Consider the following 25,960-nt stretch of genomic DNA (forward strand, 5'->3'; position numbering starts at 1 on the left):
GGACGACGGTGAGACTCCTTCTCAAAAAAAAAAAAAAGTGTGTGACACTTCCCCCCCTCTCTCTTGCTTCCTGTCTTGCCATGTGATATGCCAGCTCTTCCTTCATGTTCCATCATGATTGCAAGCTTCCTGAGGTCCCACCAGAAGCCATGCAGATGCTGGTGCCATGGCTGTACATCTTGCAGAACCATGAGCCAATTAATCCTCTTTTCTTTATAAATTACCCAGCCTTAGGTGTTCCTTTATAGTGACACAAAACAGACTAATGCAAGAACTCACCCTCATGCACCTTTCAGTTTGAAACAGAAATTGGTTACCATTGAGAAGACAAGACTGAGTTACAAGCAATAGGAAACAGCTGCAACTTTACAATCATGGTATGTAGGCAGGGCAGTGGCTCACGCCTGTAATCCCAGCACTTTGGGAGGCCAAGATGCGCCCATCACTTGAGGTCAGGAGTTTGAGACCAGCCCGGCCAACATGGTGAAACCCCGTCTCTACTAAAAATACAAAAATAAGCCAGGTGTGGTGGCGCAAGCCTGTAATCCCAGCTACTGGAGGGGCTGAGGAAGAAGAATGGCTTGAACCCAAGAGGCAGAGCCGAGGTCGCTCCACCGCACTCCAGCCTGGGTGACAGACTGAGATGCTTCATCAAAAAACAAACACGGTGGCTCACGCCTGTAATCCCAGCACTTTGGGAGGCCAAGGTGGGAGGATCACCTGAGGTCGGGAGTTCGAGACCAGCCTGACCAACATGGAGAAACCCTGTCTCCACTAAAAATACAAAATTAGCCTGGCATGGTGGTGGGCGCCTGTAATTCCAGCTACTCAGGAGGCTGAGGCAAGAGAATCGCTTGAACCTGGGAGACGGAGGTTGCAGTGAGCCGAGATCGCGCCATCGCACTCCAGCCTGGGCAAGAAGAATTGCCTTGAGACTCCGTCTCAAAAACAAACAAACAACTGAACCTTACCCTGGAATAGAGACAGGAGGCTGTGCTGTGGAGGTCCACATGGCTATAAAGGAAACTACATCTATTTTAAGTTGCAAATGCTAGTCTTTTTTTTTTTTTTTTGCCCCATTGAAAAGACCATTAATTTCCTTGGAGGTGAGGTCTCAGGTAGGGATGGGGCCTAGTAGGCTTAAGGCCACAGGAAGCAAATGACCCCCAGTCTACTCTTTTGTCTCTGCCCTGCAGGCCCATCACACTGGGGTCGGGAGGTCCTCAGGAGGGTGTCACACACGGCCTTAGGTAACGGCAAGTCCTTCCTATTCAGCTCTCTGTCCAGCCTCCAATTGAGGAGGCATAACAAGGGAAAGGTGAGATGCAGGGGGTTGGGGTGGGGGTGGGGGCGGGGAGTGGACACCAAATCCAGCAGAAATGAGCAGCTCCACCTTATCTGCTCTGAAGCTATCACTGTACCCACAGGTGTAAAGATGACTCCTCACATCGACTTTGGTAAACGAGTCAGTGACAGGCCTTGGCCAAGCTGAGACGTGGACGAAAACCTGAACGAGTGCCACTGGAAAGCCATCATCCTAGATTTGTCCTTCCAATGCTGAGAACCATGGGCATCCCTCTCCTGAGTGGGCTGTGTGACCCCAGGCCAGGCCCTCACACCTGGCTGACCAGAGCGCAGCCCAGGAGCCGGCAGTGAGCACACATGGACTCTCATTAGGGTCCCATGTGTCAGCATCTGCAAACATGATGCTGAGTTGACCCAAAGCTTTTCTTTTTCCCAGAGGAGGAGGCTGACACTCACAGGCCACACCCTGATCCCAAGTCCCCTGTAGTCTCCTGTCTGCTGAGACGGCCCCCAGGAAGCCTTGAATAGAGGCCTCAGGGGGAAAATGTCCTCAGCATCCATCTAGCGGCCAGTTTGTATGCACGTCATAAGTTTCTCTAGGCCACCCCTACCCCATGTCCGCATCCCCTCACCTCAGCATCCACTCTCATAACACATGAAGTAGCACCACCATGCAGTGCTGCCTTTGTCGGCCTCCTATGGGCCCAACTACAGCCTCAGCCCCACCAGAGTTCCAGCTGACATGTCCTCCCTCTGATGGTTCTGCAGTGTTACCTCTTTGAGGATGGAGGTGTGAGCTATGGCTAAACTGGCAAATCCTGTCCCCACCTGCAAATGGAACCACAGCCAAAGGGTCTCCCTCATCCCTGACTCTCAGGCACAGAGCTTTTCCCCATCGTGGATCTGAAGAGCACTCGGACCCTTTAGCTGTGGAAGGGATTCACAGAAGGCCAAGAAAGGGTGGGGCTGCGACCTGTGACCTCAGACCTTCGCTGGCTTCAGGACTGGGCTTGGCTTCCCTCCCCGGCGCACCTTCCGATGATGTCCCTGAAGGAAACCTGGCCCCGGGGTGCAGTCTGGTGCTGCAGCATTCGTCTTCTCTGTGGTGTGCATCCTCTGGTGGTGCAAGAGGGCCGGGCGCTCACGGAAGGCGCGGCCACACTGCGTGCACACGAAGGGCTTCTCGCCTGTGTGAATGCGCCGGTGGCTGAGCAGCACAGCGCCCTTGGCGAAACCCTTGCCACAGTCCCCACAGCGGAAAGGCCGCTCGCCCGTGTGCAGGAGCTGGTGCTGGGTGAGGTTGGAGCTGCGGCTAAAGGAGCGGCCACACTGTGGGCAGGCGAAGGGCTTCTCGCCTGTGTGCACGCGCTGGTGCAAAAAGAGCGAGGAGCCCTGGCTGAAGGCGGCACCGCAGAGCGCGCACACAAAGGGCTTCTCGCCCGTGTGCGTACGCTCATGCTGGATCAGGTGCGAGTTGCGGCAGAAGCGGCGGCCACACTGTGCGCAGGCATAAGGACGCCCGCCCGCGTGGATCTTGCGGTGCTGGCTGAGGTTGGAGCCGTGGCTGAAGGCCTTGCCGCACTCGGAGCAGCGGAAGGACTTCTCGGCCGTGTGGATGCGCTGGTGCCGCACCAGTGAGGAGCTATGCCGGAAGGCCTTGCCGCACACGGGGCACGCGTAGGGCGTCTCGCCGCTGTGGATGCGCTGGTGCTGCGTCAAGTGCGACGTCTGGCTGAAGGCCTTGCCGCACTGGGCGCACTCGTAGGGCCGCTCCCCGGTGTGGGTGCGTAGGTGCTTGAGGAGGTCGGAGCTCTTCACGAACACTTTGCTGCATGCCCTGCATTCGAAGGACTTCTCCCCAGCGTGAAGAGCCTCGCCCAGCTCGTCCCAGGTCGACGGCTCCTGGCCACCAAGGAGTCTATGAGGCTCCTGCCAAGCTGCACCCATTCTGCGATCCCTGCCACCACTGGCGGCCTTCAGGTCCCGGGCATTCCCGAAGGCTCTCCCAGGGACCTCCTGTGCACATGGCTTCTGCCGCTCAGGCGTCCTGGGCTGCCTCCCAGGCACCCGGTACTCTGCGAAGGTCTTTTCTCTGGGCCGGCTGCTCTTGGGGGGCCTGAGTGGGGAGGTCAGTCGCAGGCTGACGCTGGCCTGGTCACTGCCTGAGCCTAGCAGGAGCCTCTCCCAGTAGATCACCGACACCCCTGTGGGTTTTCTCTCCCGAGATGGGGAGGCACCCCGCTGTCTTTGAAGGTTTTTTACACTGTGGCAGGCACCGGCAACGGGGAAGACGCTAGTAGTCATCCCAGGTGGGGTATCTGGGAAAGCTCGTGGCCATTCTCCAGAAACATCTTCATCCTCTGTCAAACTCCAGGAACCTAAAGGCAGAGAAACGGTGGTTGCTGGGGGCATCCTGGTTAGGAGAGGACCAGGGCATGCTGAGGGGACAGGCAAGAAGGAAGCCGGGAGCTGGCACAAAAGCTTAGGGAAAAAGAAGAGGTGAGGCCGGCTCTGCAGGAGGGACTGGGGTTTGGAGGAAGCATCTGCCCTGACAGGTGTGGCACTGACTGCAGTGGGGACTCGGATGATCAAGGCGGCAGCCCCCAGACACCCAGGATGTGAAGCTGAGAAAAACTGAGCAGCTGCTGCGTGCCACCCAGGTCTCCACCCTGGCTGTTCCACCCCCTGCCTTTCCATAGCTCACTCCCTTCTCCCCTGGTGCCCCATCTCGGGCACCCACTCCCAAACCTGCTCTTGCAATGACCTCCATCCAATGCTCAAGACTGCACTCCTGAATCCTACTTACTCACTGCGTCTCCCCTAGCACCATCAGCCCCACAAAGGCAGGACCATGAGTGTCCTGGTCAAGGCTGTGTCTACAATGCCCGCAAGCCCTCAAGAAACATTTGATGAATACAAAGATAAATGATGGGAGAAATAAATACCTATCAATAATGGCTGCTAGTTGTGGAGGATCCAAAGCCACACAGCCCAGCTGAAGGTAGGCCCTTCTGTGTGAACCCAGCTCCTGTGCCCTTGGAGCTCTCCCTTCAAGGGCACCGACTAAGGCAGCAGCCTCCAGGAGAGGCTGATGATGGAAGAGAAGGGAGTCAGGTGGGAGGCAGGAGAGGAGGATGTGTTTCCAGAGTCAGAAAAGCAGGGACATGGGCTTGGCCACAGGTTGGTCCTGAGTTCACCCCACCTGAGCTCCCACTCACCAGAGTTGAGCCTCCCGTAGGTGTTCCTGGCCAGGGTCATGTCCTTTCCACTGGGAACCCAGGGCTCCTCGCCACGCTCAAGTTGAATGACCACACGAGGTCGGGAGGTGGAGAGTCCTGTGAGGAGGAGCAGGTGAGAGCCCAGCCCCAGGTCAAGACAACCCACCTCCCAACAGACAGCAGGAGTCAGGGCTTCATGGAAATAGAGTTATCTGTGCAACTGGGAGAATCTAAAGATAGCACAGGGCAAGGGGCTCACAGGAATAGCTCATGCGACCCCAGAGCGGCAACTGTGCCCAGAGCACCAAAGCCCAGGCCTGGGAGAGGCCACAGCTGGACAGGGCGGCAGGGAGTGGTTGACCCAACCAAACTGCATGTCTACAGGACCAGACCCCTGTTCCACATGGCCCCGGCCAGATTTGATCCTGCTCATCAACCAGGAGGGAAGTGAAGAGGCAGTCCAAGTGCACTTTTCATGGAGCACCCAGGGCCTTACCAAGTGAGGTCACAAGTGTGAAGTTTTCCAGCATCACGTGGCGGTACAGGGCCCTCTGCGCTGTGTCCAGGAGCCCCCACTCCTCCTGGGAGAAGTACACGGCCACATCCTCGAAGGTCATCAGGTCCTACAATAGCAGGGAGGTGGAGGTAGGCATGGTCTAAGGTATGGCTGTGAGCCAGGACCAAGCTCCCCATCCCAACAGTCACCTCCCCTGGTGTCCCTCCTTCCCTGGGTTCCACCCCAGGATTATCTTCAGGTGGCACTTCCCTCACCTGTCTGGGACCCCTCCCATCTGCCCTCCTGGTCCAGGCCCCAGATGGCTTCTTGACTTCCCCACTGGCCACCCCTACATAAGCAGGCTAGAGCAAGCCCTGGCTGGGCCCTTAGCTGCCACACCAAGGGCAGCCCCAAGTATCCACTCATGACTCAGCATGACCATTCATGACCCTCCCCAGATGTGCCCTTCTTGGTTTTGTAATAAGCAATGGTGTAAGTCCCAGCTGCGGACCGCCCCCCGCCCCGCCCCTCCGGCATGTCCATCACTGAGACCTTCCCCTGCTGCGCTTGCCTGACACTTCCAGGCTGCTCATCCAGCCGGAGGGACTGGATGATCTCCACCAGTCATCATAGGGGAGCAGCCCCAAGAACCTGTGAACACAGAGGAACTCAATCCCTTCCTCCCTCCACATGGCGCCCCCTCAATTTCTTTCTTTCTTTTTTTTTTTTTTTTTCTGGAGAGGGAGTCTCGCTCTGTCACCCAGGCTGGAGTGCAGTGGCGCAATCTCGGCTCACTGCAAGCTCCGCCTCCCGGGTTCACGCCATTCTCCTGCCTCAGCCTCTCCGAGTAGCTGGGACTACAGGCTCCCGCCACCAAGCCTAATTTTTTTTGATTTTTAGTGGAGACCGGGTTTCACCGTGTGAGCCAGGATGGTCTCGATCTCGGCGCTCCCTCAATTTCTTTCCCACATTGCTGCCACCCTCTCCTACTCAGCCACCTGCCGAACTCCTCCCCTGATAGCCTCAGGCACCCCAGCCGGTTTTCTTTACCCTCAAGCTGTAACTCCGCACGCCTGACTGCTCATCGCCTTCCTCAGTCCAGTTTACAGGCCCTGTCCTCAGCCCAGGACACCAACAACGTCAGGTTCAATGACATGACCAACCTGGGACATCCCAGACTCCTGATCTTTCCCCTGAAGGAAACCTGCTTTCCTTTCAATTCTCCTATCTACAGCAGCTCCCTTCTTCCAGGCGCTCAGGCTGAACAACATGGCGTACTTAGTTCTTCAAACAGCCCACACCTGATGCATCCGCAGATCCACCAGAATTCACCTGGTCGCCCACCTCCACTGCTGCCCAGACTGGGGCAGTCGGTTCTTCCCTTCATGCAGACACCCCTGCATGTCTGTTCTCCACGCAACGAACTGTGGAACCGTTTTAATGTCCCAACGCAGAGAATGTCCTGATTCTGTTGAAAACTTCTATGTCTCCCGACGCCCTCGAGATAAAGCCCACCCCCTCGCCTGCTACTGCAGCCACACACGTCCCCTCTCCTCCAGCTCCACATCGAGAGCGCTCAGTCCCAGAAGCACCTGGGCTTCGGCTCCCCTCCCCGGTTTTGCACACGCAGGACTCTCCCCTCGGAGCTTCCTTCAGGACCTCAGCCCCCTGGCTGCCGGAAGTCGGGAGCTCACCAGTGCCCTGGACACAGGAGTTTGCACTGACCCCCGCAATCCCCCAGGGCAGGGAGAGGAAGGACGACTAGGCGAGGTCTAGGAAGCGGCCTCCCTCCGTGGGGGCGCGGTCTGTGTGAGCAGCGACTCCCCCGCTTCCCCGGCGCGGGCTTGTCAGCGCCACCGCCGCCAGCGGAACCCGCAACAGGGAGGGAAGAAAGGCGTGGACCACCCGGCACCGCCATCCCCACCCGCAGCGTCCCGCGGCTGCCCGCGCCTCAGCCTCCCCGGCAGTCATGGGCGCAGAATGCCCAGTGCGCTGCCTCCTGGGCTTCCGCGGGGCAGGAGAACGCGTGGTTCCCGCCGGGGCCCGACCGCCCCCGGGCCGCCCACGTCATACTCGAAGATACCGAGGCTTGGGGGCGCGGCCGGCTGCTCGCGGTCCGTACCTTCCTCGCCGCCCGCCTCGGGCCACGACCCGCGCGCCACAGCCCAGACCACCTGTGTGGCCTGACGCGAGCAGCCAAGTGACAGTCCCAGCGCCGGAAGTCCAGCCCCCATAGCTCACATTGGCCCAATACGTGCGCAGACGCTTGCGCACAGCCTTCTGGGTTATGTGGTTCCTGCCTGTTTTTCGGCGTGGAGGCGGGGCCATTACCAGTCTCCATGGCAACGGCTAAGCGCCGCCGCGCTAGGCGCCGGGAAATGGAGTAGCGCACCTGCTGCGGGTTTCCAAGGGCTCCGTGGCACTGGTTGAGTCGCCGGCAGGTTGTCCCGCGTTGGGTATTCCCAGTTCCTGGCGCCCACCTAAGCAGCCCTGGAGACTAAACCCTGCAGATGTGAAAGCAGAAACTGCGGAGGTTCCAGAAGGCAACACCAGCAGGGAGCACGGAGGAGAAAACGCACCGGGTAGGGCAGGTGTAGGTGGAGGAGCCGATGCCTGGAGCTCCGGGTTCCCTTCCCAGCTCAGCCTCTCACTGACTGTGCATCCTGGGCGAGGGTTTGACCTCTCTGTGTGTCAGTGTCCCGTAAAGGTTTAAGGTCCGTTTTTCAACCTCTACACCAAGAATTCTCAGCCTGTAATGACGCTACCCGCTTGTCATTTGTCTTGAGTCTGTTCTTGGACACTCGCCCAAAACTTGTTTTCCTTGCAACTTGGACGAGCAGAAGGTAATTCCCCAGACTTGCTTGTCCTTAGACCATCTAGTTCTTGCTTTGCCCCACACATCACAACATTGATGCTTTGTTCCTTTTTTCTCTGGACCAATCTAAGTGTCTTTGACACATAACAACAAAAGGCAGGGCAGTCTCAATGTAGACTGACCATGTTGTTGGCAGAGAATAAATGGTTCTCTCTTTGTTGCTTCCCTGTGAGAGTCTTGTTTTTAGGACCCTTAGACAGTTCTCAGATGTCAAGTACGTTAATTCATCTTGTCTTCCTCTATACCCACCTCCATCTATAAATATCTGTCTACTGTCAGCTATAACTGTCCACAGAATTGATTCTACTTGTAGATCCCTGTAGTGTAAGATAGCTCGACAATTTTTGAATGTTTTTATTTAAATTTTTCCTGCTTTGAAAGAATTTAAGAACACTTAAGTACTATTGTGATTTAATCAAATTCTTAGAGGCATTATTAACATTTCAAGCAATTCTTTTTTACTTTTTTTTTTTTTTTTTTTTTTGAGACAGGGTCTCACTCTGTTACCCAGGATGGAGTGCAGTGGTGCATACTCGGGTCACTGCAACCTCTGCCTCCCATGCTCAAACAATCCTCCAACCTCAGCCTCCCAAGTAGCTGGAACTACAGGCAGGAGCCACGATGCCTGGTGTATTAGTCTGTTTTCACGTTGCTGATAAAGACATATCTGAGACTGGGTAATTTATAAAGAAAAAGAGGTTTAGCGGACTCACAGTTCCACGTGGCTGGAGAGGCCTCACAATCATGGCAGAAGGTGAAAGGCATGTCTTACATGGCAGCAGGCAAGAGCAAATGAGAGTCAAGCAAAAGAGGAAACCCCTTATGAAACCATCAGATCTCGTGAGACTTATTCACTACCACAAGAACAGTATGGGGGATGGCCGGGCACAGTGGCTTACGCCTGTAATCCCAGCACTTTGGGAGGCCGAGGCGGGCAGTTCACAAGGTCAGGAGATCGAGACCATCCTGGCTAACACGGTGAAACCCCGTCTCTACTAAAAATACAAACAAAATTAGCAGGGCAAGGTGGCGGGCGCCTATAGTCCCAGCTACTCGGGAGGCTGAGGCAGGATAATGGCGTGAACCCCGGGGGGCGGAGCCTGCAGCGAGCCGAGATTGCGCCACTGCACTCCAGTCTGGACGACAGCGAGACTCCATCTCAAAAAAAAAAAAAAAAAAAAAACCAAAAAAAAAAACAGTGTGGGGGAAACTGTCCCCATGATTCAGTTTTCTCTAACTGGGGCCCCTTCCACAACATGTGGGAATTATGAAAGCTACAATTCAAAATGAGATTTGCGTGGGGACACAGCCAAACCATATCATTCGCTCCTCGCCTCTCCCAAATCTCATGCTCACATTTCAGAACCAATCATGCCTTCCCAACAGTCCCCCAAAGTCTACTTATTTTAGCATTAGCTCAAAAGTCCACAGTCCGGAATCTCATCTGAGACAAGGCAATTCCCTTCTTTCTATGAGCCTGTAAAATCAAAAGCAAGTTAGTCACTTCCTAGATACAACTGGGGTACAGCCATTGGATAAATAAACCCGTTCCAAATGGGGAAATTGTCCAAAACAAAGGGGCTAAAGGCCCCATGAAAGTCTGAAATCCAGCAGGAGAGTCGAATCTTAAAGTTCCAAAATAATCTCCTTTGACTCCATGTCTCACATCCAGGTCACGCTGATACAAGCAGTGGGTTCCCATGGTCTTGGGCAGCTGTGGCTCTGTGGCTTTGCAGGGTACAGCCTCCCTCCCAGCTGCTTTCATGGGCTGGTGTTGAGTGTCTGTGGCTTTTCCAGGTGCATGGTCCAAGCTGTTGGTTGTATCTACCATTCTGGAGTCTGGAGGATGGTGGCCCTCTTCTCACAGCTCCACTAGGCAGTACCCCAGTGGGGACTCAGTGTGGGGTGTTCAACCCCACATTTCCCTTCGGCACTGCCCTACCAGAGGTTCTCCATGAGGGTACTGCCCCTGCAGAAAACTTTTGCCTGGTCCAAATCCGGGCATTTCCATACATCTTCTGAAATCTAGGTGGAGGTTCCCAAACCTCAATTCTTGAGTTCTGTGCACCCACAGGCTCAACACCACGTGGGAGTTGCCAAGGCTTGAGGCTTGCACCCTCTGAAGCCATGGCCTAAGCTGTACCTTGGCTCCTTTTAGCCATGGATCAAGCAGCTGGGATGCAGGGCACCAAGTCTCTAGGCTGCACACAGCAGGGGGAGCCCATGAAACCATTTTTTTCTCCTAGGACTCTGGGCCTGTGATGGGAAGGGCTGCCACAAAGGTCTGTGACATGTCCTGGAGACATTTTCCCCATAGTCTGGGCGATTAACATTTGACTCCTGGTTACTTATGCAAATTTCTTGAATTTCTCCACAGAAAAATGTGTTTTTCTTTTCTGTTGCATGGTCATGCTGCAAATTTTCTGAACTTTTATGCTCTATTTCCCTTTTAAAACTGAATGCTTTTAACAGCATCAAAGTCACCTCTTGAATGCTTTGCTGCTTAGAAATTTCTTCCACCAGATACTTTATTTTTATTTTTATTTTTTTTGAGATGGAGTCTCACTCTGTCGCCCAGGCTGGAGTACAGTGGCGCAATCTTGGCTCACTGCAAGCTCTGCCTCCTAGGTTCATGCCAGTCTCCTGCCTCAGCCTCCTGAGTAGCTGGGAACTACAGGCACCCACCATCATGCCTGGCTAATTTTTTTTGTATTTTTTTAGTAGAGACGGGGTTTCACCATGTTAGCCAGGATGGTCTTGATCTGACCTCGTGATCCGCCCACCTCGGCCTCCCAAAGTGCTGGGATTACAGGCGTGAGCCACTGCACCCGGACCAGATACTTTAAGTCATCTCCCTCAGATCCAAAGTTCCACAAATCTCTATGGCAGGGGCAAAATGCCACCAGTCTCTTTGCTAAAACATAGCAAGCATCACCTTTACTCCAGTTCCCAACAACTTCCTCATCCCCATTTGAGACTACCTCAGCCTGGAGTTCATTGCCCATATCATTATCAGCATTTTGGTCAAAGCCATTCAACAAGTCTCTAGGAAGTTCCAAACATTCCCACATTTTCCTGTCTTCTTCTGAGGCTTCCAAACTGTTCCAAACTCTGCCTGTTACCCAATTCCAAAGTTGCCTCCACATTTTCAGGTATCTTTATAGCAGTACCCCACTCTACCAATTTACTGTATTCATCTGATTTCACATTGCTGATAAGGACATACTCGAGACTGGGTAATTTATGAAGACAAAGAGGTTTAATGGACTCACAGTTCATGTGGCTGGGAGGCCTCACAATCATGGCAGAAGATGAAAGGCATGTCTTACATGGCAGCAGGTAAGAGCAAATGAGAGCCAAGCAAAAGAGGAAACCCCTTATAAAACCATCAGTTCTCTTGAGACTTATTCACTACCACGAGAACAGTGTGGGGAAACCGCCCCTATGACTCACTTATCTCCTGCTGGGTCCCTCCCACATGTGGGAATTATGGGAGTTACAATTCAAGATGAGATTTGGGTGGGGACACAGCCAAACCATATCACTTGGCTAATTTTACGTACTTTTTTTTGTAGAAATGGGGTTTTACCATATTTCTCAGGCTGGTCTTGAACTCCTGTACTCAAGCAACCCACCTGCCTCAGCCTCCCAAACTGCTAGGATTGCAATCATGACCCATCATGTCCAATCTCAAGTAATGTTTAATGTTTGGAGATGTTTAACTTCTTAAACACTTTATTTTTACATTATCCATCTAATGTGTAATTCTTTAGACTAGGCAAATGTTAATTACTTAATACTTAGAAAAATGCTAATTGTTTGAAACATTCTTAATGAATTGGACATGAAATAAAAATAGCAACAAATTGCCTTCTGTACACACAAGAGCCTCCTCTTTTTGGCTCAGACCCCTACCCTGCACAGGATTAGCACTAAGGGTGGTCACCTGGGGCAGCTGATTGAACCTAGCCAACGTGGTCCTTTGGTTAAGCTCCTGCATTGTCGGCCAGGCACGGTGGTTCACGCCAGTAATCCCAGCACTTTGGGAGGCCGAGGCAGGCAGATCACTTGAGGTCAGGAGTTTGAGACCAGCCTGGCCAATATATGGTGAAACTCCGTCTCTAGTAAAAATACAAAAATTAGCCAGGCATGGTGGCACACGCCTATAAGTCCAGCTACTTGGGAGGCTGAGGCAGGAGAATTGCTTGAAACCAGGAGGCAAAGGTTGCAGTGAGCTGAGATCATGCCACTGCACTCCAGCCTGAGCACCAGAGTGAGACTCTGCCTCAAAAAAAAAGAGAGAAAGAGAGAAAAGAAAGGACGAGAAAAGAAAGAAAAGGAAAGGAAAGCAAAGGAAAGGAAAAGAAAGAAAAGAAGAAAAGAAAAAAAAAGAAAAGAAAAAAGAGAGAGGCCGGGTGCAGTGGCTCATGCCTGTAATCCCAGCACTTTGGGAGGCTGTGGCGGGTGGGTCACGAGGTCAGGAGATCGAGACCATCTTGGCCAACATGGTGAAACCCCGTCTCTACTAAAATACAAAAAATTAGCTGGGTGAGGTGGCATGTGACTGTAATTCCAGCTACTTGGGAGGCTGAGGCAGGGGAATCTCTTGAACCTGGGAGGTGGAGGTTGCAGTGAGCTGAGATCGCACCACTGCACTCCAGCCTGGCGACAGAGAAAGACTCCGTCTCAAAAAAAAAAAAGAGAGAGAGAGAAATAAATTATCCAATCAGGCTCCTTGCTTGGAATGGGGTCATGTCCATGTCAAACCCCATCATGAGTGAGCATGATACCACCGCAATGCATGCAAGGCCCCTACCATCCCTCCAAGGTAGTATAAACAGGAAACAGGGAGTGACTTACATTGAGCAACTGGGAAGTCACCATAAAACACAGATGGGCTTCCACCATAGGACCCAGTGGTGTGACAGCTCTGCCAAGGTCCCTCAGCGGGTTGCAAAGTACAACATGGGTTCTGTCGGCTTCTCCACATGCAGGGCCATCATGGAGTGTCTCCTCAGGGAGGAATCCTTCTACACAAGGTTTAGCTGTGGCTGAAGGCTTCTCATGTAGGGCCGGGTTTTTTTTGTTTTTTTTTTTTTTTGGATGGAGTCTCGCTCTGTTGCCCAGGCTGGAGTGCAGTGGCATGATCTTGGCTCACTGCAATCTCCGCCTTCCAGGATCAAGTGATTCTCCTGCCTCAGCCTCCTGAGTAACCGGGATTACAGGTGCCTGCCACTAAGCCCGGCTAATTTTTGTTTTTAGTAGAGACAGGGTTTCATCATGTTGGCCAGGCTGGTCTCAAACTCCTGACCTCAAATGATCCGCCTGCCTTGGCCTCCCAAAGTGCTCGGATTACAGGCATAAGCCACCGTGCCCAGGTGTGTTTTTTGTTTTTGGTGAGGGAGACAGGGTCTTGCTCTGTCACCCAGGCTGGGGTGCAGTGGCTCTAACTCAGCTCACTGAAACCTCTGCCTCCTGAGGTCAAGCAATTCTCCTGCCTCAGCTTTTGGTGTAGCTGGGATTACAGATGTGCATCACCATGCCCAGCTGGTTTTTGTATGTTTTGTAAAGAGGGGGTTTTGCCATGTTAGCCAGGCTGGTCTCGAACTCCTGACCTCGGGTGATCCCCCTGCCTCAGCCTCCCAAAGTGCTGGGATCACAGGCATGAGCCACCACACCCGGCCAGTGTGAATTCTATAATACTAAATAAAGGAGCTGAAGACTTTCCTATGTTTACTATAATCAAAAGGCTTTTCTCCAGGGTGAAGTTTCTGGTGCCAAGTAAGGCAGGAGCTGTGGCTGAGGCTCTCCCATGCTGGCTGCACTCATAGAGGGTTTTTCCAGTGTGAATCACTTTGTGCACATCAAGGCAGGAGCTGCAATTTTTTGCTCTCCTACATGCTACACTCACAATGCTGTAAATCGCTGGTGCTAAATAGGATTAAAATTGAGAAGAGGCTTTCCAACATTAGCTGCGTGCACTGGGCCCGTCTCTGATGAGAATTCTGAAGGATGAGGTTTCATATTTCACTGAAAGCTTTCATGTAGTTATTGCATTTGTACAACCATTCTCTGGTGTTAATTTGTTTATGCTAATGAAAGCAGAACTCCGAATATAACATGTATGAACCTCAGGTCAGGTACCAGGGCAGCCACCAGGACAGCTGGCAGTGCCCCACATTCCCTGAACTTAGGAGTCCTTCATAGGGTATGACCATTTTGGTACAGAAGAGAGTTTTGCAAAATTTTGCTCACGGCTGGGCCACACTCCTTGCGCTTATGGGGACTTTCTCTGGGGTGAACATTTTGGTGCTCAAAGGAGGTAGAGTTCTGGCTGGAGGATTCCCCATGTTACTACATTTGTAAGGCTCTTTGAAGATGTGCATGTACTCCTGCTTTCTGGATGAAGACAAAAGTGAAGGCCTTCCCATGCTCATAATACACTTGCAATTTTTTCCACTGTGAAGTTTTTTGGTAGGAGAAAAGGTTTGCTTCTCCTCAAACACCTTTCCATATGTTGTGTATTTATCAGATATCTCTTCAGTGTCAGTTCTCTGTAGGTTCGGCAAAATGTGGAGCTGCAGGGCAATAGTGTCTGGTGACAGGCCAGTACCATGCAGTGAGAGAAGTCCAGGTCTTGAACCATTGACACCTATGCCCATACTCCTCAAATGGAACAAGCCAGTCTCATGGAAGAAGAGGTTTTCAAAAACTATTTAGGTATTTATGTATTTATTTATTTTAGGGATAGGATCTCATTATGTTGCCCAAGCTGGACTCAAACTCCTGGGCTCAAGCGCTCCTCCTGCCTCAGCATCCCAAGTAGGTGGGACTATAGGTATGGGCCACCATATGCAGATAACAACTATTTAAAGATACATTATCAGTTCAAGACACATTAAAGGGAGGCCAATGGTAGAAGACCTGGCCATTGGAGGGGAGGAGGGGAGAAGGGGAAAGAATGAGTCTTGGAAGACAGAGAGGAAGCCATCCAGGGAACAGGAGTCAGGGGAAAGTAGGATCGAGTGTCAGAAGGAGGCCAGGAAAAATTCTTTTAAAAGGCACGGCTATACATCCTGGTGCCAGGACAACAGAGGGCACAAGTCAGCTACCACGTGAGCCACCAGAGCACTGTCAACAGCTCTCCCACAGCTGTCTTCCACTCAACAGAACTGGTGCACCATGGGGCCTCTCTGTCCATGGCCTAATTCAAGCCACCCTGTCCACCAGCCAGGCCTCTTCATTTGTTCTAATCAGGTGATCACATGGCAGGGGTGGCAACAGTGATCCTATAGAGCTCTCATCAAGTGGTTTGTGAGAAGGTAGCCCATGTCAAGGTGATCCACCCCATGACAAGCCACTGTAGGTGAAGATCACCTGTGCAGGTATATAGCTGGGAAGAAATGAACCTCACAAAGTCAATGCTCAGTGACCCCACAATCAATGACCATGTCAGTGCCCACTGGGACTCACAAGGGACAGCTGGCAGAAAACTTCTACTAGAGTGAGGGGATGTGGCAGAAGGGACAGAAAAGTCACAGATCCTGACAGGGTAACCTAGCCAGGAAATGACCCAGCTGCATGTGATATGCTACACAGGGTTTGAGACTTCCGATTCCAGGCAGGCGTTGAGGGGCGAGACTTCCGGCACCGCCATAGTGGTCCCCATTTTGCAGCTGGTGGGTTGGGCTACAGGAGGCCTCTATAGCCGGACAAGGGCATGGGAGTGGGTGCAGGGACCATCACTGCAACTTCACAAGGTTGTCAAGATCCCAGGGCAGAAGGTGTGGGGGTTGTTTGTGCAGCAGCCAGGGATAAGTAGCAGTGAGAGGTGAAGCCGGCTGGGCTTCTGGGTCCAGTGGGGACTTGGGGAACTTTTCTGTCTAGCTAAAGGACTGTAAATGCACCAATCAGCGCTCTGTGTCTACCTAAAGGTTTGTAAACGCACCAATCAGCGCTCTGTGTCTCACTAAAGGTTCGTAAACGCACCAATCAGCACTCTGTGTCTAGCTAATTGGCTGGGGACTTGGAGAACTTTTCTGTCTAGCTAAAGGATTGTAAATGCACCAATCAGCACTCTGTGTCTAGCTAAAGGTTTGTAAACTCACCAATCAGCACTCTGTAAAAATGGACCAATCAGCGCTCTGTAAAATGGACCAATCAGCAGGATGTGGGCAGGGCCAAATAGAATAAAAGCTGGCCACCCAAGCCAGCAGCGGCAACCTGCGTGTCCCCTTCCATGCTGTAGAAGCTTTGTTCTTTTGCTCTTCACAATAAATCTTGCTGCTGCTCACTCTTTGGGTCCACACTACTTTTATGAGCTGTTAACACTCACCACGAAGGTCTGCAGCTTCACTCCTGAAGCCAGTGAGACCACAAACCCACTGGGAGGAACAAATAACACTGGACATGCCACCTTTAAGAGCTGTAACACTCACTACAAAGGTCTGCAGCTTCACTCCTGAAGTCAGCTAGACCACGAACCCACCAGGAGGAATGAACAACTCCAGATGTGCCACCTTTAAGAGCTGTAACACTCACTGCGAAGGTCTGCGGCTTCACTCCTGAAGTCAGCAAGACCATGAACCCACCAGAAGGAAAAAACTCCAGACACATCTGAACATCTGAAGGAACAAACTCCAGACACACCATCTTTAAGAACTGTAACACTCACCACGAGGGTCCGTGGCTTCATTCTTGAAGTCAGCGAGACCAAGAACCCACTGGAAGGAAACAATTCTGGACATAGCAGGACACTGGCCAGTGCCAGGGCCAGCAGCACCTCCCACAGGGAACAATGGAAAGGCAGAGGAAAACCTAGATTTCACGTGTAGGGGAAAGAGGAGACGCAGTAGCCTTACCTGCTGAGCACAGGAGTACAAAGCTCTGTAGGATCATGTCACTGTAGAAGCCCCCTTGGACCTCACTAAGGAGCCCCACATTTTTGGAAGATGTACTGACCCTGTCCTCAAAGGTCACTAAGCCCTGCAACACCAAGCCAATGGGCAGACAGATGTGATCTAAGCACTGGGCATGAGCCCTAGCCACTGGTCCTTAGTTTCAACACTTCGCCTTGTGGGCCCATCTGTAACTCCAACCTAAAACCCTCCTTCCCAAATCCTATCCTCAGGCCCTTCACTGGTCCAGGCCACCAACATAATGCAGTCTGGACGTCCTGAAGCCACGCCAGAATTCTATATATTCAGAGGCCCATTTGACACGTCCATTCACAGGTCTCCAGACAATTCAGACTCTATACCTACAAAATCCATCGCTAATCTTCCATGAAACATCCTCCTCCTGCCAACCGCCAACCTCTATTCTCCACAGGAGGCCTCCTAATTCTTCCTGACTACTTGGGATGGTCCTTCACCCCTACTCATGCTTATTCCACTTATCTAAGGTAGCAATAAATTCCATTAGCTCTATCTTGAAGATCCATTGGGAATCTGATCACTTCTCCCATCCTTCTTGCTTCGGTTCTGGACAGGCCACTATCATAACTGTCTGGAACAATACTGCAATAACCTCCCCCATAGTCTCCCTGCTTCCAGCCCGGCTACAACCACCTTCTCCGGTAGTGTGTTCGTTCAGCAGCCACTGAAATACTTTCCAAATTCTAACTCAGGTCATGTCCATCCCTTTTCTGTTCAACACCTTTCATGACTCCCAGGCGCCCTCAGTGTGCCAGGAGAGGCAGGACTCCTCTTACGCTCTCCACCCGCTGCCAAGGGGGCACGAGAGCCTTCCTGAACGCTCAGGTCAGTGTCAAGTCCAAGTCTTCGCATATGCAGATCCCTCCTCCTGTACCCTCCACGTCTCAACAAACTGGATTCTGAAATAGTGACCCCCCAACCTGTGAACGCTCCACACTGTTCAGTGGGGCCCACAGAGGACCTGGGGCAGATACTTCTCAATTGGAGACTTAGGACAATGGTGCTGAGTCCAGCCGAGTGGGTGCCAGGAGACCTTTGGCGCACGTTCCATGCCTACAGCTGGGCGCACGCTGGGTCAAGACCTCCCAACGCGTAGCTTTTGTTGGCATCGGCCTCGCGCTCCGTAAAGCCGACACAATGCCAAGGGCGACGACTCCCGGGAGCCGCGGACACCTCCGCGCGGTGCGACCTGAGGGTCCCATTGGGCGGGCTTTATCTAAGGCGGGGGGGGCGGGGGCGGCGAACACTGGGGCTCAGGGGCGATATTCGCCGCGGTGGGGGCGCTTATATGTCACGAAGGCGGAACTTCCCCGACTCTCGTGCCTTCCTCGCTCCTGTTTCCATGGGCCCAGGGAGCCTCCAAGATTCCGTCCCTCGCCTGACAACGCGGTCCGTTCATAAGCAGACAAAATCGAGAAATGCCAACGTGATGGTCCGAGGACGACGACAGAAGTCCCGCTTCCAGGCTGTGATTGGCCAGCGTCTTACACTCCGCCCAGAAGTGCCCGTCTTCTGGGCTGCCTGTGGCCAGCACTGAGGCACCGCGAGGGTCCTTCTGGATAATGTAGTTTGCGTTCCGTGAGCGGCGACGCGATAAACGCCGCTACTCAATCACCTTGGCAACGACCTAGCGGTAGCGTGAGGGGCATAGGGAAATAGCGTCATAGACGGCGGGGATCTTTGAGCCAATGAAAGCTCGGACCAGTGGCAAGACCGAGCTGTCATTGCGGGGCGGGACTTCCGGCGCCGCCATTGCGGTCCTCATTTTGCGGCTAGTGGGTTGGGTTACAAGAGGCCTCTGGAGCCAGACTAGGGCGCGGGAGTGGGTGCAGGGACCGTCATCGCGCCTTGACACGCACCATAGTCCCCGGCTAATTACTCTGCTTTTATGAGCCAAGGTGTTCCCGAAAGTGGAGCCAGCGCCACGCGTCTCCAGGGTCCCCATACCCAGCCTTCGTCCCTGCGGTGCCCGGAGGCCTTGCGCGCATTTTGTATTCGGGAAGACAGGTCCTGAGTGCGACCGTCACCCAGCGGAAGTGTGAGGGTTCGGCCCAGCGGCAGGGCTAGCCCTGGCGCCTCCTGTTATGGCCCTGCCCAGCCCACAGGTTCCAATGGGGTTGCCAGCGTCGCTGATGGGCCCGGCGCAGGTGAGTGGAGTGTGCCCCAGGCCCTCACCCGCTGGGATTCCGGCCCTCTGGATCCTGAAGCCCAAATAGAGGGGATGTTGGTGTCCTGGGACTCTTGATCGCGTCCTGTCCTCACACGTGGGTCTTGGGCCCTGCCCTAGGAGTCACTTACCCTTACCATCCTGAATCCAGGCCAGGGGTTATATCGAGGGATTCCCATTTCTGGAATCCTATGGAATGAGATCTGGAAGGCTGTCCCAGGCACAGTGACCAGCATGTGTACCTTGCTTAGTGGTGATGAAATGGAAGCATTCCGGGGACTGCAGGTCTCCATTTAGTCTGGTGGAAACAGAGCAGGGAAACCAGAGTTAGGCCTGGAATGGCAGCCTAAGGAGCTAGGCCTCTATTCTGATGGTGGTGGGAGCCATGGAAGGTTTGGAGCAGAGGAAGTAGGTGCTCTGACTCCAGTCTTAACGGACTCCCTATGGATGCCTAGTGGGCAGCAGACTGGAGGGGTGGTGATGGTGGAGCAGGAAGGCCAGTGAGGAGCTGACAGACGTGGTCCAGATGTATGCTTTGGGTAGCTGGACAGAGGGGTGCCCGTGAGGTAGGACAGATGGTTGGCTTCTGAATCTGCCCAAATTGGGCCATGGATTACCTGATGTGGGACAGTGAAAGAAAGTGAAATGTTAAGATTGACCTTAGGCTGAGCTCGGTGGCTGACACCTGTAATCCCAGCACTTTGGGAGGCCGAGGAGGCCGGATCACTTGAGGTCAGGAGTTCAAGACCAGCCTGGTCAACGTGGCGAAACCCCATCTCTACTAAAAATACAAAAACATTAGCCAGGGCATGGTAGTGTGCACCTGTAATCCCAGCACCTTGGGAGACTGAGGCAGAAGAATCGTTGGAATCTGGGAGATGGAGGTTGCATTGAGCTGAGATCGTGCTACTGCGCTCCAGCCTGAGTAACAGAGCGAGACTCTGTCTTAAAAAAAAAAAATTGCCGGGCGCGGTGGCTCACGCCTGTAATCCCAGCACTTTGGGAGGCCAAGGTGGGTGGATCACTAGGTCAGGAGATTGAGACCATCCTGGCTAACACGGTGAAACCCCGTCTCCACTAAAAATACAAAAAATTAGGTGGGGTGGCGGGTACCTGTAGTCCCAGCTACTCGGGAGGCTGAGGCAGGAGAATGGCGTGAACCCGGGAGGCGGAGCTCGCAGTGAGCCAAGATCGTGTCGCTGCACTCCAGCCTGGGTGACAGAGCGAGATCCCGTCTCAAAAAAAAAAAAAACATTGACCTTAGATCTTTCAGATGTGGAAGTTGGTGTGAGGAGTAGACTTCAGGGGGAAGATAAAAGAGTTGGATTTTGGCCATGTTGTATTTGAGATGTCCCAGACACTACCAAATTGAGGTGCCAAGTAGACCAAGTAGACTACTAAACATGTGATTATGAAATTATGTGGGGTTTAGGCTGGAAACATCCAAGGGCTGAATGCTTGTGTGTGGACACTGCATGCAGTTGTGGGTTGGGTTCAAGATAGTGGCTGAGCCTCCTGAGCAGAGAGTAGGTCTAGGACAACAGTGAAGCATAGCGGCAGAAGTAGGATGAGAGTTGGGCTTTGGTTTAGGTTGATTTACCTCTCTATGGCTCACTACATTGTTGCGGCCATCCTTCTTGTGGTCAGGGCATGTTATCTCTTCTTAAGTAGGGTCCTGGGGTTTTTGTCAGGCTGGTGGAGTGGCAAGATCAGAAAGGGTCAGCCTAAGCTGAGTCCCCAAGCCAAGGTGGGGGCCAGTGGGTCTTGGATTTGAGTGTTAGGAAGAGCAAGGACAGCTATGACTGGGGAGGAGACAACACATACAAAGGCAAAGATACAAGAGGGAAGAGATATTTGAGATCTGCTTATGGTTCTGGGCAGCTGATGGTTGAAGGAACAGGGCAGGCAGGGGAGGCATTGACTTGAGGGGCTATGACTGCCTCTGGCAGTGGGGTTTTTGGAGCTCTGTAGCTGGCTTGGACCAGGATTGGATCCTGGTTGCATCTGTCAGGTATGCCATATGAATGGTGAGATGCTAGGGAGAATGCCTACAGTGTGAACAGGGAGGGGGTGGAAATATAAGAACTGTGTGGTCTGAGGAGTGACATGTAAAGGTGAGGGAATGTGAACCATTGGGCCCATGGCCCTGGTACAAGAGGCTTAAGAGAGAAAGGGAAGCCCAACTTTTCTTATGTTTGGGAGGTATGAGCCAGAAGACACAAGGAAAATTGGCCAGCAGGAGGGAGGAGGCAGCATCCATCTGCCCACGTGCCTGTTGTCCCTCTAGGTTGGGTTGGCCTGGATACAGTGACCAGTGGGACTGTTAGGAGAGAGGGGCACCATTAATTCCAGGGCATGTTAGGTGGGGGCCCTGAGGAAGAAGATAAGCTGTGGATGGGTGAGTAGTGGATGGACTGAGAGGGTCATAAGAAAAAGAGATGTTAGTGGTAGATGTATCAGGATTCTGAGTCACACAGCAAGGTCCTGCGTATTTCCATTTGACCAATTGTTTGTTTCTTTGTCAGCATACTTGTTGGCCCTGTGGCTCAGCTGTCCACACATTGAAGAGCCTGGTAACCTTTGAAGATGTGGCTGTATATTTCTCCCAGGAGGAGTGGGAGCTCCTTGATGCAGCCCAGAGGCACCTGTACCACACTGTGATGCTGGAAAACCTTGAGCTCGTGACCTCACTTGGTAATGCCCTGTCTCAGCATGGTGATGACCACCTTATGCCCTGTGTCTTTTCCCCATAGAAAGCTCTGTTCATCCAAAAGCCAGATCATGGGTACTGCTTCCTTCTCAGGTTTCCTGTTGTAGGTGCTGAGGTGCTGAGATTCTGCTGTGTGTACTTCCCGTCTCTCTGAGCAGCCTCGTGAGCTTTCCTAATAGCTGTTGCCCAGGAGCCTTGTGGAGGCAAAGGTTGGGGATCGGACATCTTCAGTCTGCCTAACAGATCCCACTGAGCTTCACCAATCCCTGGTTGGGTTACCCAGTATGAGGCCATGCCCAGATTCTGTCTCTTTCCCCAATGAGGTTTTTTTTTTTTTTTTTGAGATGGAGTCTCGCTCTGTCCCCCAGGCTGAAGTGCAGTGGCGCGATCTCGGCTCACTGCAAGCTCTGCCTCCCGGGTTCACGCCATTCTCCTGCCTCAGCCTCTCAAGTAGCTGGGAGTACAAGTGCCCGCCACCACACCCGGCTAATTTTTTTGTATTTTCAGTAGAGATGGGGTTTCACCGTGTTAGCCAGGATCGTCTCAATCTCCTGACCTCGTGATCCACCCGCCTCAGCCTCCCAAAGTGCTGGGATTACAGGCGTGAGCCACCACGCCCAGCCCCCAGTGAGATATTTTTTAAAAACAGCTTTATTAAGATAAACCATACAATTCACCTTTTAAAGTACACAGTTTAGTGATTTCTATATGTTTCACATGGTATAATCATTGCTATAATGTAATTTTAGCATGTTTTCATCACCTAAAGAGAAACTGTAGGTCCCATTAGCAGTCCCATTAGCTGTCACTCCCCATCTTCCCTTATCCCTTCCCACCCCCCAGTCCTAGGCAACCACTAATCTACTTTTTGACTATATAGATTTACATTTCCTAGACATTTTATAGAAAACTATGTGTTTTTCTGTGACTGGCTTTCTCTTAGCATGTTTTTGAAGTCCATCAATGTTGTAGCATGTATCAGTATTTCATTCTTTTTTATAGCCAAATATTCCAGTGTATAGAAAGACTACAGTTTGTTCATCCATTTATCAGTTGATGAGCATTTGGCTTGTTTCCATTTTTTAGGTGTTAGAAAAAAATGCTGCTTTAGAAGCTGGGCGAGGTGCCTATAATCCGGCTACTCAGGAGGCTGAGGCAGGAGGATCACTTGAGTCCAGCAGTTTGAGACCAACCTGGGCAACATAGCAAGACCCCATCTCAATTTTTAAAAAAATTATGCTATGAACAGTCTTGTACACATTTTTGTGTGGATGTTTTTAGTTCTCTTGTGTAGCTTTGTAGGAGCAGACTTGCCAAACTGTTTTCCAAATTGGCTGCACCATTTTACCTCCCTGTCTGCAGTGTATAAGTGCTCCAGTTTTTCTACTTCATCTTCACTTGTTGTTGTTTATTTTTTTTTATTATAGCTGTGCTAGTGGGTGTGAAGTGGTATCTCATTGTGGTTTTGGTTTGCATACTCCTCATGATTAAGGATGCTGAACTTCTTTTCATATGCTTATTGGCCATTTGTGTATATATCTTCTTTTAGATAAATGTCTATTTAAGTCCTTTGATCCATTTCTGTGTCCTTGCCCCTGGTGAGGTCTCCCTTATTCTGTTGCTTGGCTGGTCCCTATCCTGCCAATAGTAATGGGCCCTTCTTCACCCTGATGATGGCCCTGTTGGCCTGTCAGCAATCCCTGGGACCTCTTCTTGGGTGTGAATTCCTGGGTAACATTTCTAAGGAAGTCATCCATTCCCACCAAGTGGAATACTTAGTTAACTGGCATTTCTCTACTTTCAGGTTGTTGGCATGGAGTAGAGGGTGAGGAGGCCCATCCTGAGCAGAATGTTTCTGTAGAAGTGTTACAGGTCAGGATCCCTAATGCAGATCCTTCCACCAAGAAAGCTAACTCCTGTGACATGTGTGGGCCATTCTTGAAAGACATTTTGCACCTGGCTGAGCATCAGGGAACACACTCGGAGGAGAAACCCTACACATGTGGAGCATGTGGGAGAGACTTTTGGTTGAATGCAAACCTTCACCAGCACCAGAAGGAGCATAGTGGAGGGAAGCCCTTTAGATGGTACAAGGACAGGGACGCACTTATGAAGCGCTCTAAAGTCCACCTGTCAGAGAACCCCTTCACTTGCAGGGAAGGTGGGAACGTCATCCTGGGCAGCTGTGACCTCCTCCAGCTTCAAGCTGTTGACAGCGGGCAGAAGCCATATTCCAATCTTGGGCAGCTTCCAGAAGTCTGTACCACACAGAAACTCTTTGAGTCCTGCAACTGTGGAAAAGCCTTCCTGAAGAGCTCGACTCTCCTCAACCATCTGAGAACTCACTCTGAAGAGATACCATTTACATGCCCAACAGGTGGAAATTTCTTAGAGGAGAAATCAATCCTTGGTAATCAAAAATTTCACACTGGAGAAATACCCCATGTGTGTAAGGAGTGTGGGAAGGCCTTTAGTCACTCATCTAAGCTGAGAGAGCACCAGAAATTTCACACTGAAGTAAAATATTATGAGTGCATTGCATGTGAGAAAACCTTCAACCACAAACTCACATTTGTTCATCATCAGAGAATTCACTCAGGAGAAAGACCTTATGAGTGCAGTGAATGTGGGAAAGCCTTCAGTAACAGATCACACCTCATTCGGCATGAGAAAGTTCACACTGGAGAAAGGCCTTTTGAGTGCCTGAAATGTGGAAGAGCCTTCAGCCAAAGCTCCAATTTCCTTCGGCATCAGAAAGTTCACACACAGGTAAGACCTTATGAGTGCGGTCAATGTGGCAAATCCTTCAGCCGAAGCTCTGCTCTCATTCAGCACTGGAGAGTTCACACTGGAGAAAGACCGTATGAATGCAATGAGTGTGGAAGAGCTTTTAACAATAACTCCAACCTTGCTCAGCACCAGAAAGTTCACACCGGCGAACGGCCTTTTGAGTGCAGTGAATGTGGAAGAGACTTCAGCCAAAGCTCCCATCTCCTTCGACATCAGAAAGTTCACACTGGAGAACGGCCTTTTGAATGCAGTGATTGTGGTAAAGCCTTCGGTAATAGCTCCACCCTCATCCAGCACCAGAAAGTACATACTGGGCAAAGGCCTTATGAGTGCAGCGAATGTAGGAAATCCTTCAGCCGCAGCTCCAGCCTGATTCAGCACTGGAGAATTCACACTGGAGAAAAGCCTTATGAGTGTAGTGAGTGTGGGAAAGCCTTCGCTCATAGCTCCACTCTCATTGAACACTGGAGAGTTCACACAAAAGAAAGGCCTTATGAGTGCAATGAATGTGGGAAATTCTTTAGCCAAAACTCCATTCTCATTAAGCATCAGAAAGTTCATACTGGAGAAAAGCCTTATAAATGCAGTGAATGTGGGAAATTCTTTAGCCGAAAATCTAGCCTTATTTGTCACTGGAGAGTTCACACTGGAGAAAGGCCTTATGAATGCAGTGAATGTGGGAGAGCCTTTAGCAGTAACTCCCACCTGGTTCGTCATCAGAGAGTTCACACACAAGAAAGGCCCTATGAGTGCATCCAGTGTGGAAAAGCGTTTAGTGAAAGATCTACGCTTGTTCGGCACCAGAAAGTTCACACTAGAGAAAGGACTTATGAGTGTAGCCAGTGTGGGAAACTCTTCAGCCATCTTTGTAACCTTGCACAGCATAAAAAGATTCATACCTGAGTGGAGCTTTATGGAAGTGGTCTTTGTGAGAAAATCTTCAGCCAAGTCAAACTTCATGCAGCAGAATCCCCATACCAGAAAAATTACCTACATGTACTGCTAATGTGGAAAAGCCTTCAGAAGCTACTCTGTTTCTGAACAGCCCAGGAACCTTTGCAGGGCCATCTTACCCATGCAGCATAAGGCAGAAGCCATAGTCACTTTCCATCTTGCCTGGATCCAAAAACTTGCAGCAGTCCTGTCCTCATGCATGGGGAAAACAGTACCCTGAGCCTTCCTTCCCGTGTCCTGTAGGGATTCAGGACTGTCCTCAGCTCAATGGAATGGTTTAATTCCCATTGCCTCTGAGAGGGTTAGGCAGTGAACTGAACCGATGCTGGTTGAGGGACCTTGAGGGAAATCTAATTTGAGCTCAGGAAGATGCACATTCCTTGTGGATGTGGTCAAGTCTGTGTTTAACCCCTAAGATGTGTCCATTGAGGCCACAAATCACCCTCCACTGGAATCACCTACCTTGCCTGCACTAACTGGTGATAATAAAGACCTTATTGATCAGGTCA

The 25,960-nt window shown here is 51.6% G+C and overlaps 2 protein-coding genes across 3 annotated transcripts; one reads left to right on the forward strand and one right to left on the reverse strand.

Moving 5' to 3' along the window:
- Positions 1 to 1,039: 1,039 nt before the first annotated feature.
- On the reverse strand, positions 1,040 to 20,144 carry ZNF324B (zinc finger protein 324B). Of its 2 annotated transcripts, XM_030819440.1 has the most exons (5): positions 20,111 to 20,144; positions 19,129 to 19,295; positions 5,020 to 5,146; positions 4,524 to 4,640; positions 1,040 to 3,683 (listed from the first exon to the last, which is right to left on the reverse strand). In XM_030819440.1, exons 2-5 carry the CDS (start codon positions 19,288 to 19,290, stop codon positions 2,287 to 2,289), a joined length of 1,803 nt encoding a protein of 600 aa, XP_030675300.1. In that variant the 5' UTR covers positions 19,291 to 19,295; positions 20,111 to 20,144; the 3' UTR covers positions 1,040 to 2,286. The 2 variants fall into 2 exon arrangements, with proteins under 2 accessions (XP_030675300.1, XP_030675301.1); XM_030819441.1 differs by lacking the exons at positions 19,129 to 19,295; positions 20,111 to 20,144 and adding an exon at positions 7,142 to 7,251.
- Positions 16,571 to 25,960, forward strand: ZNF132 (zinc finger protein 132). The gene is made up of 3 exons (XM_030819439.1): positions 16,571 to 18,977; positions 21,523 to 21,691; positions 23,512 to 25,960. Exons 1-3 carry the CDS (start codon positions 18,915 to 18,917, stop codon positions 25,398 to 25,400), a joined length of 2,121 nt encoding a protein of 706 aa, XP_030675299.1. The 5' UTR covers positions 16,571 to 18,914; the 3' UTR covers positions 25,401 to 25,960.

The sequence above is a fragment of the Nomascus leucogenys genome, chromosome 10 (genome assembly GCF_006542625.1).
Source record: "Nomascus leucogenys isolate Asia chromosome 10, Asia_NLE_v1, whole genome shotgun sequence".
NCBI classification, from domain to species: Eukaryota; Metazoa; Chordata; class Mammalia; order Primates; family Hylobatidae; genus Nomascus; species Nomascus leucogenys.

Bases quoted from the DNA above. Each gene is read 5' to 3' on its own strand.
- ZNF132 (XM_030819439.1), top strand. From the start codon at position 18,915: ATGGCCCTGCCCAGCCCACAGGTTCCAATGGGGTTGCCAGCGTCGCTG. The intron at 18,978-21,522 runs GTGAGTGGAGTG...TTTCTTTGTCAG, and splicing joins CGCTGATGGGCCCGGCGCAG to CATACTTGTTGGCCCTGTGG. The intron at 21,692-23,511 runs GTAATGCCCTGT...CTCTACTTTCAG, and splicing joins TGAGCTCGTGACCTCACTTG to GTTGTTGGCATGGAGTAGAG.
- ZNF324B (XM_030819440.1), bottom strand. From the start codon at position 19,290: ATGGAGACCTGCAGTCCCCGGAATGCTTCCATTTCATCACCACTAAGC. The intron at 5,147-19,128 runs GTAAGTGACTCC...CTGCTATTGTAG, and splicing joins CTGGATTCAGGATGGTAAGG to GACCTGATGACCTTCGAGGA. The intron at 4,641-5,019 runs GTAAGGCCCTGG...TCCTCCTCACAG, and splicing joins CACACTTGTGACCTCACTTG to GACTCTCCACCTCCCGACCT.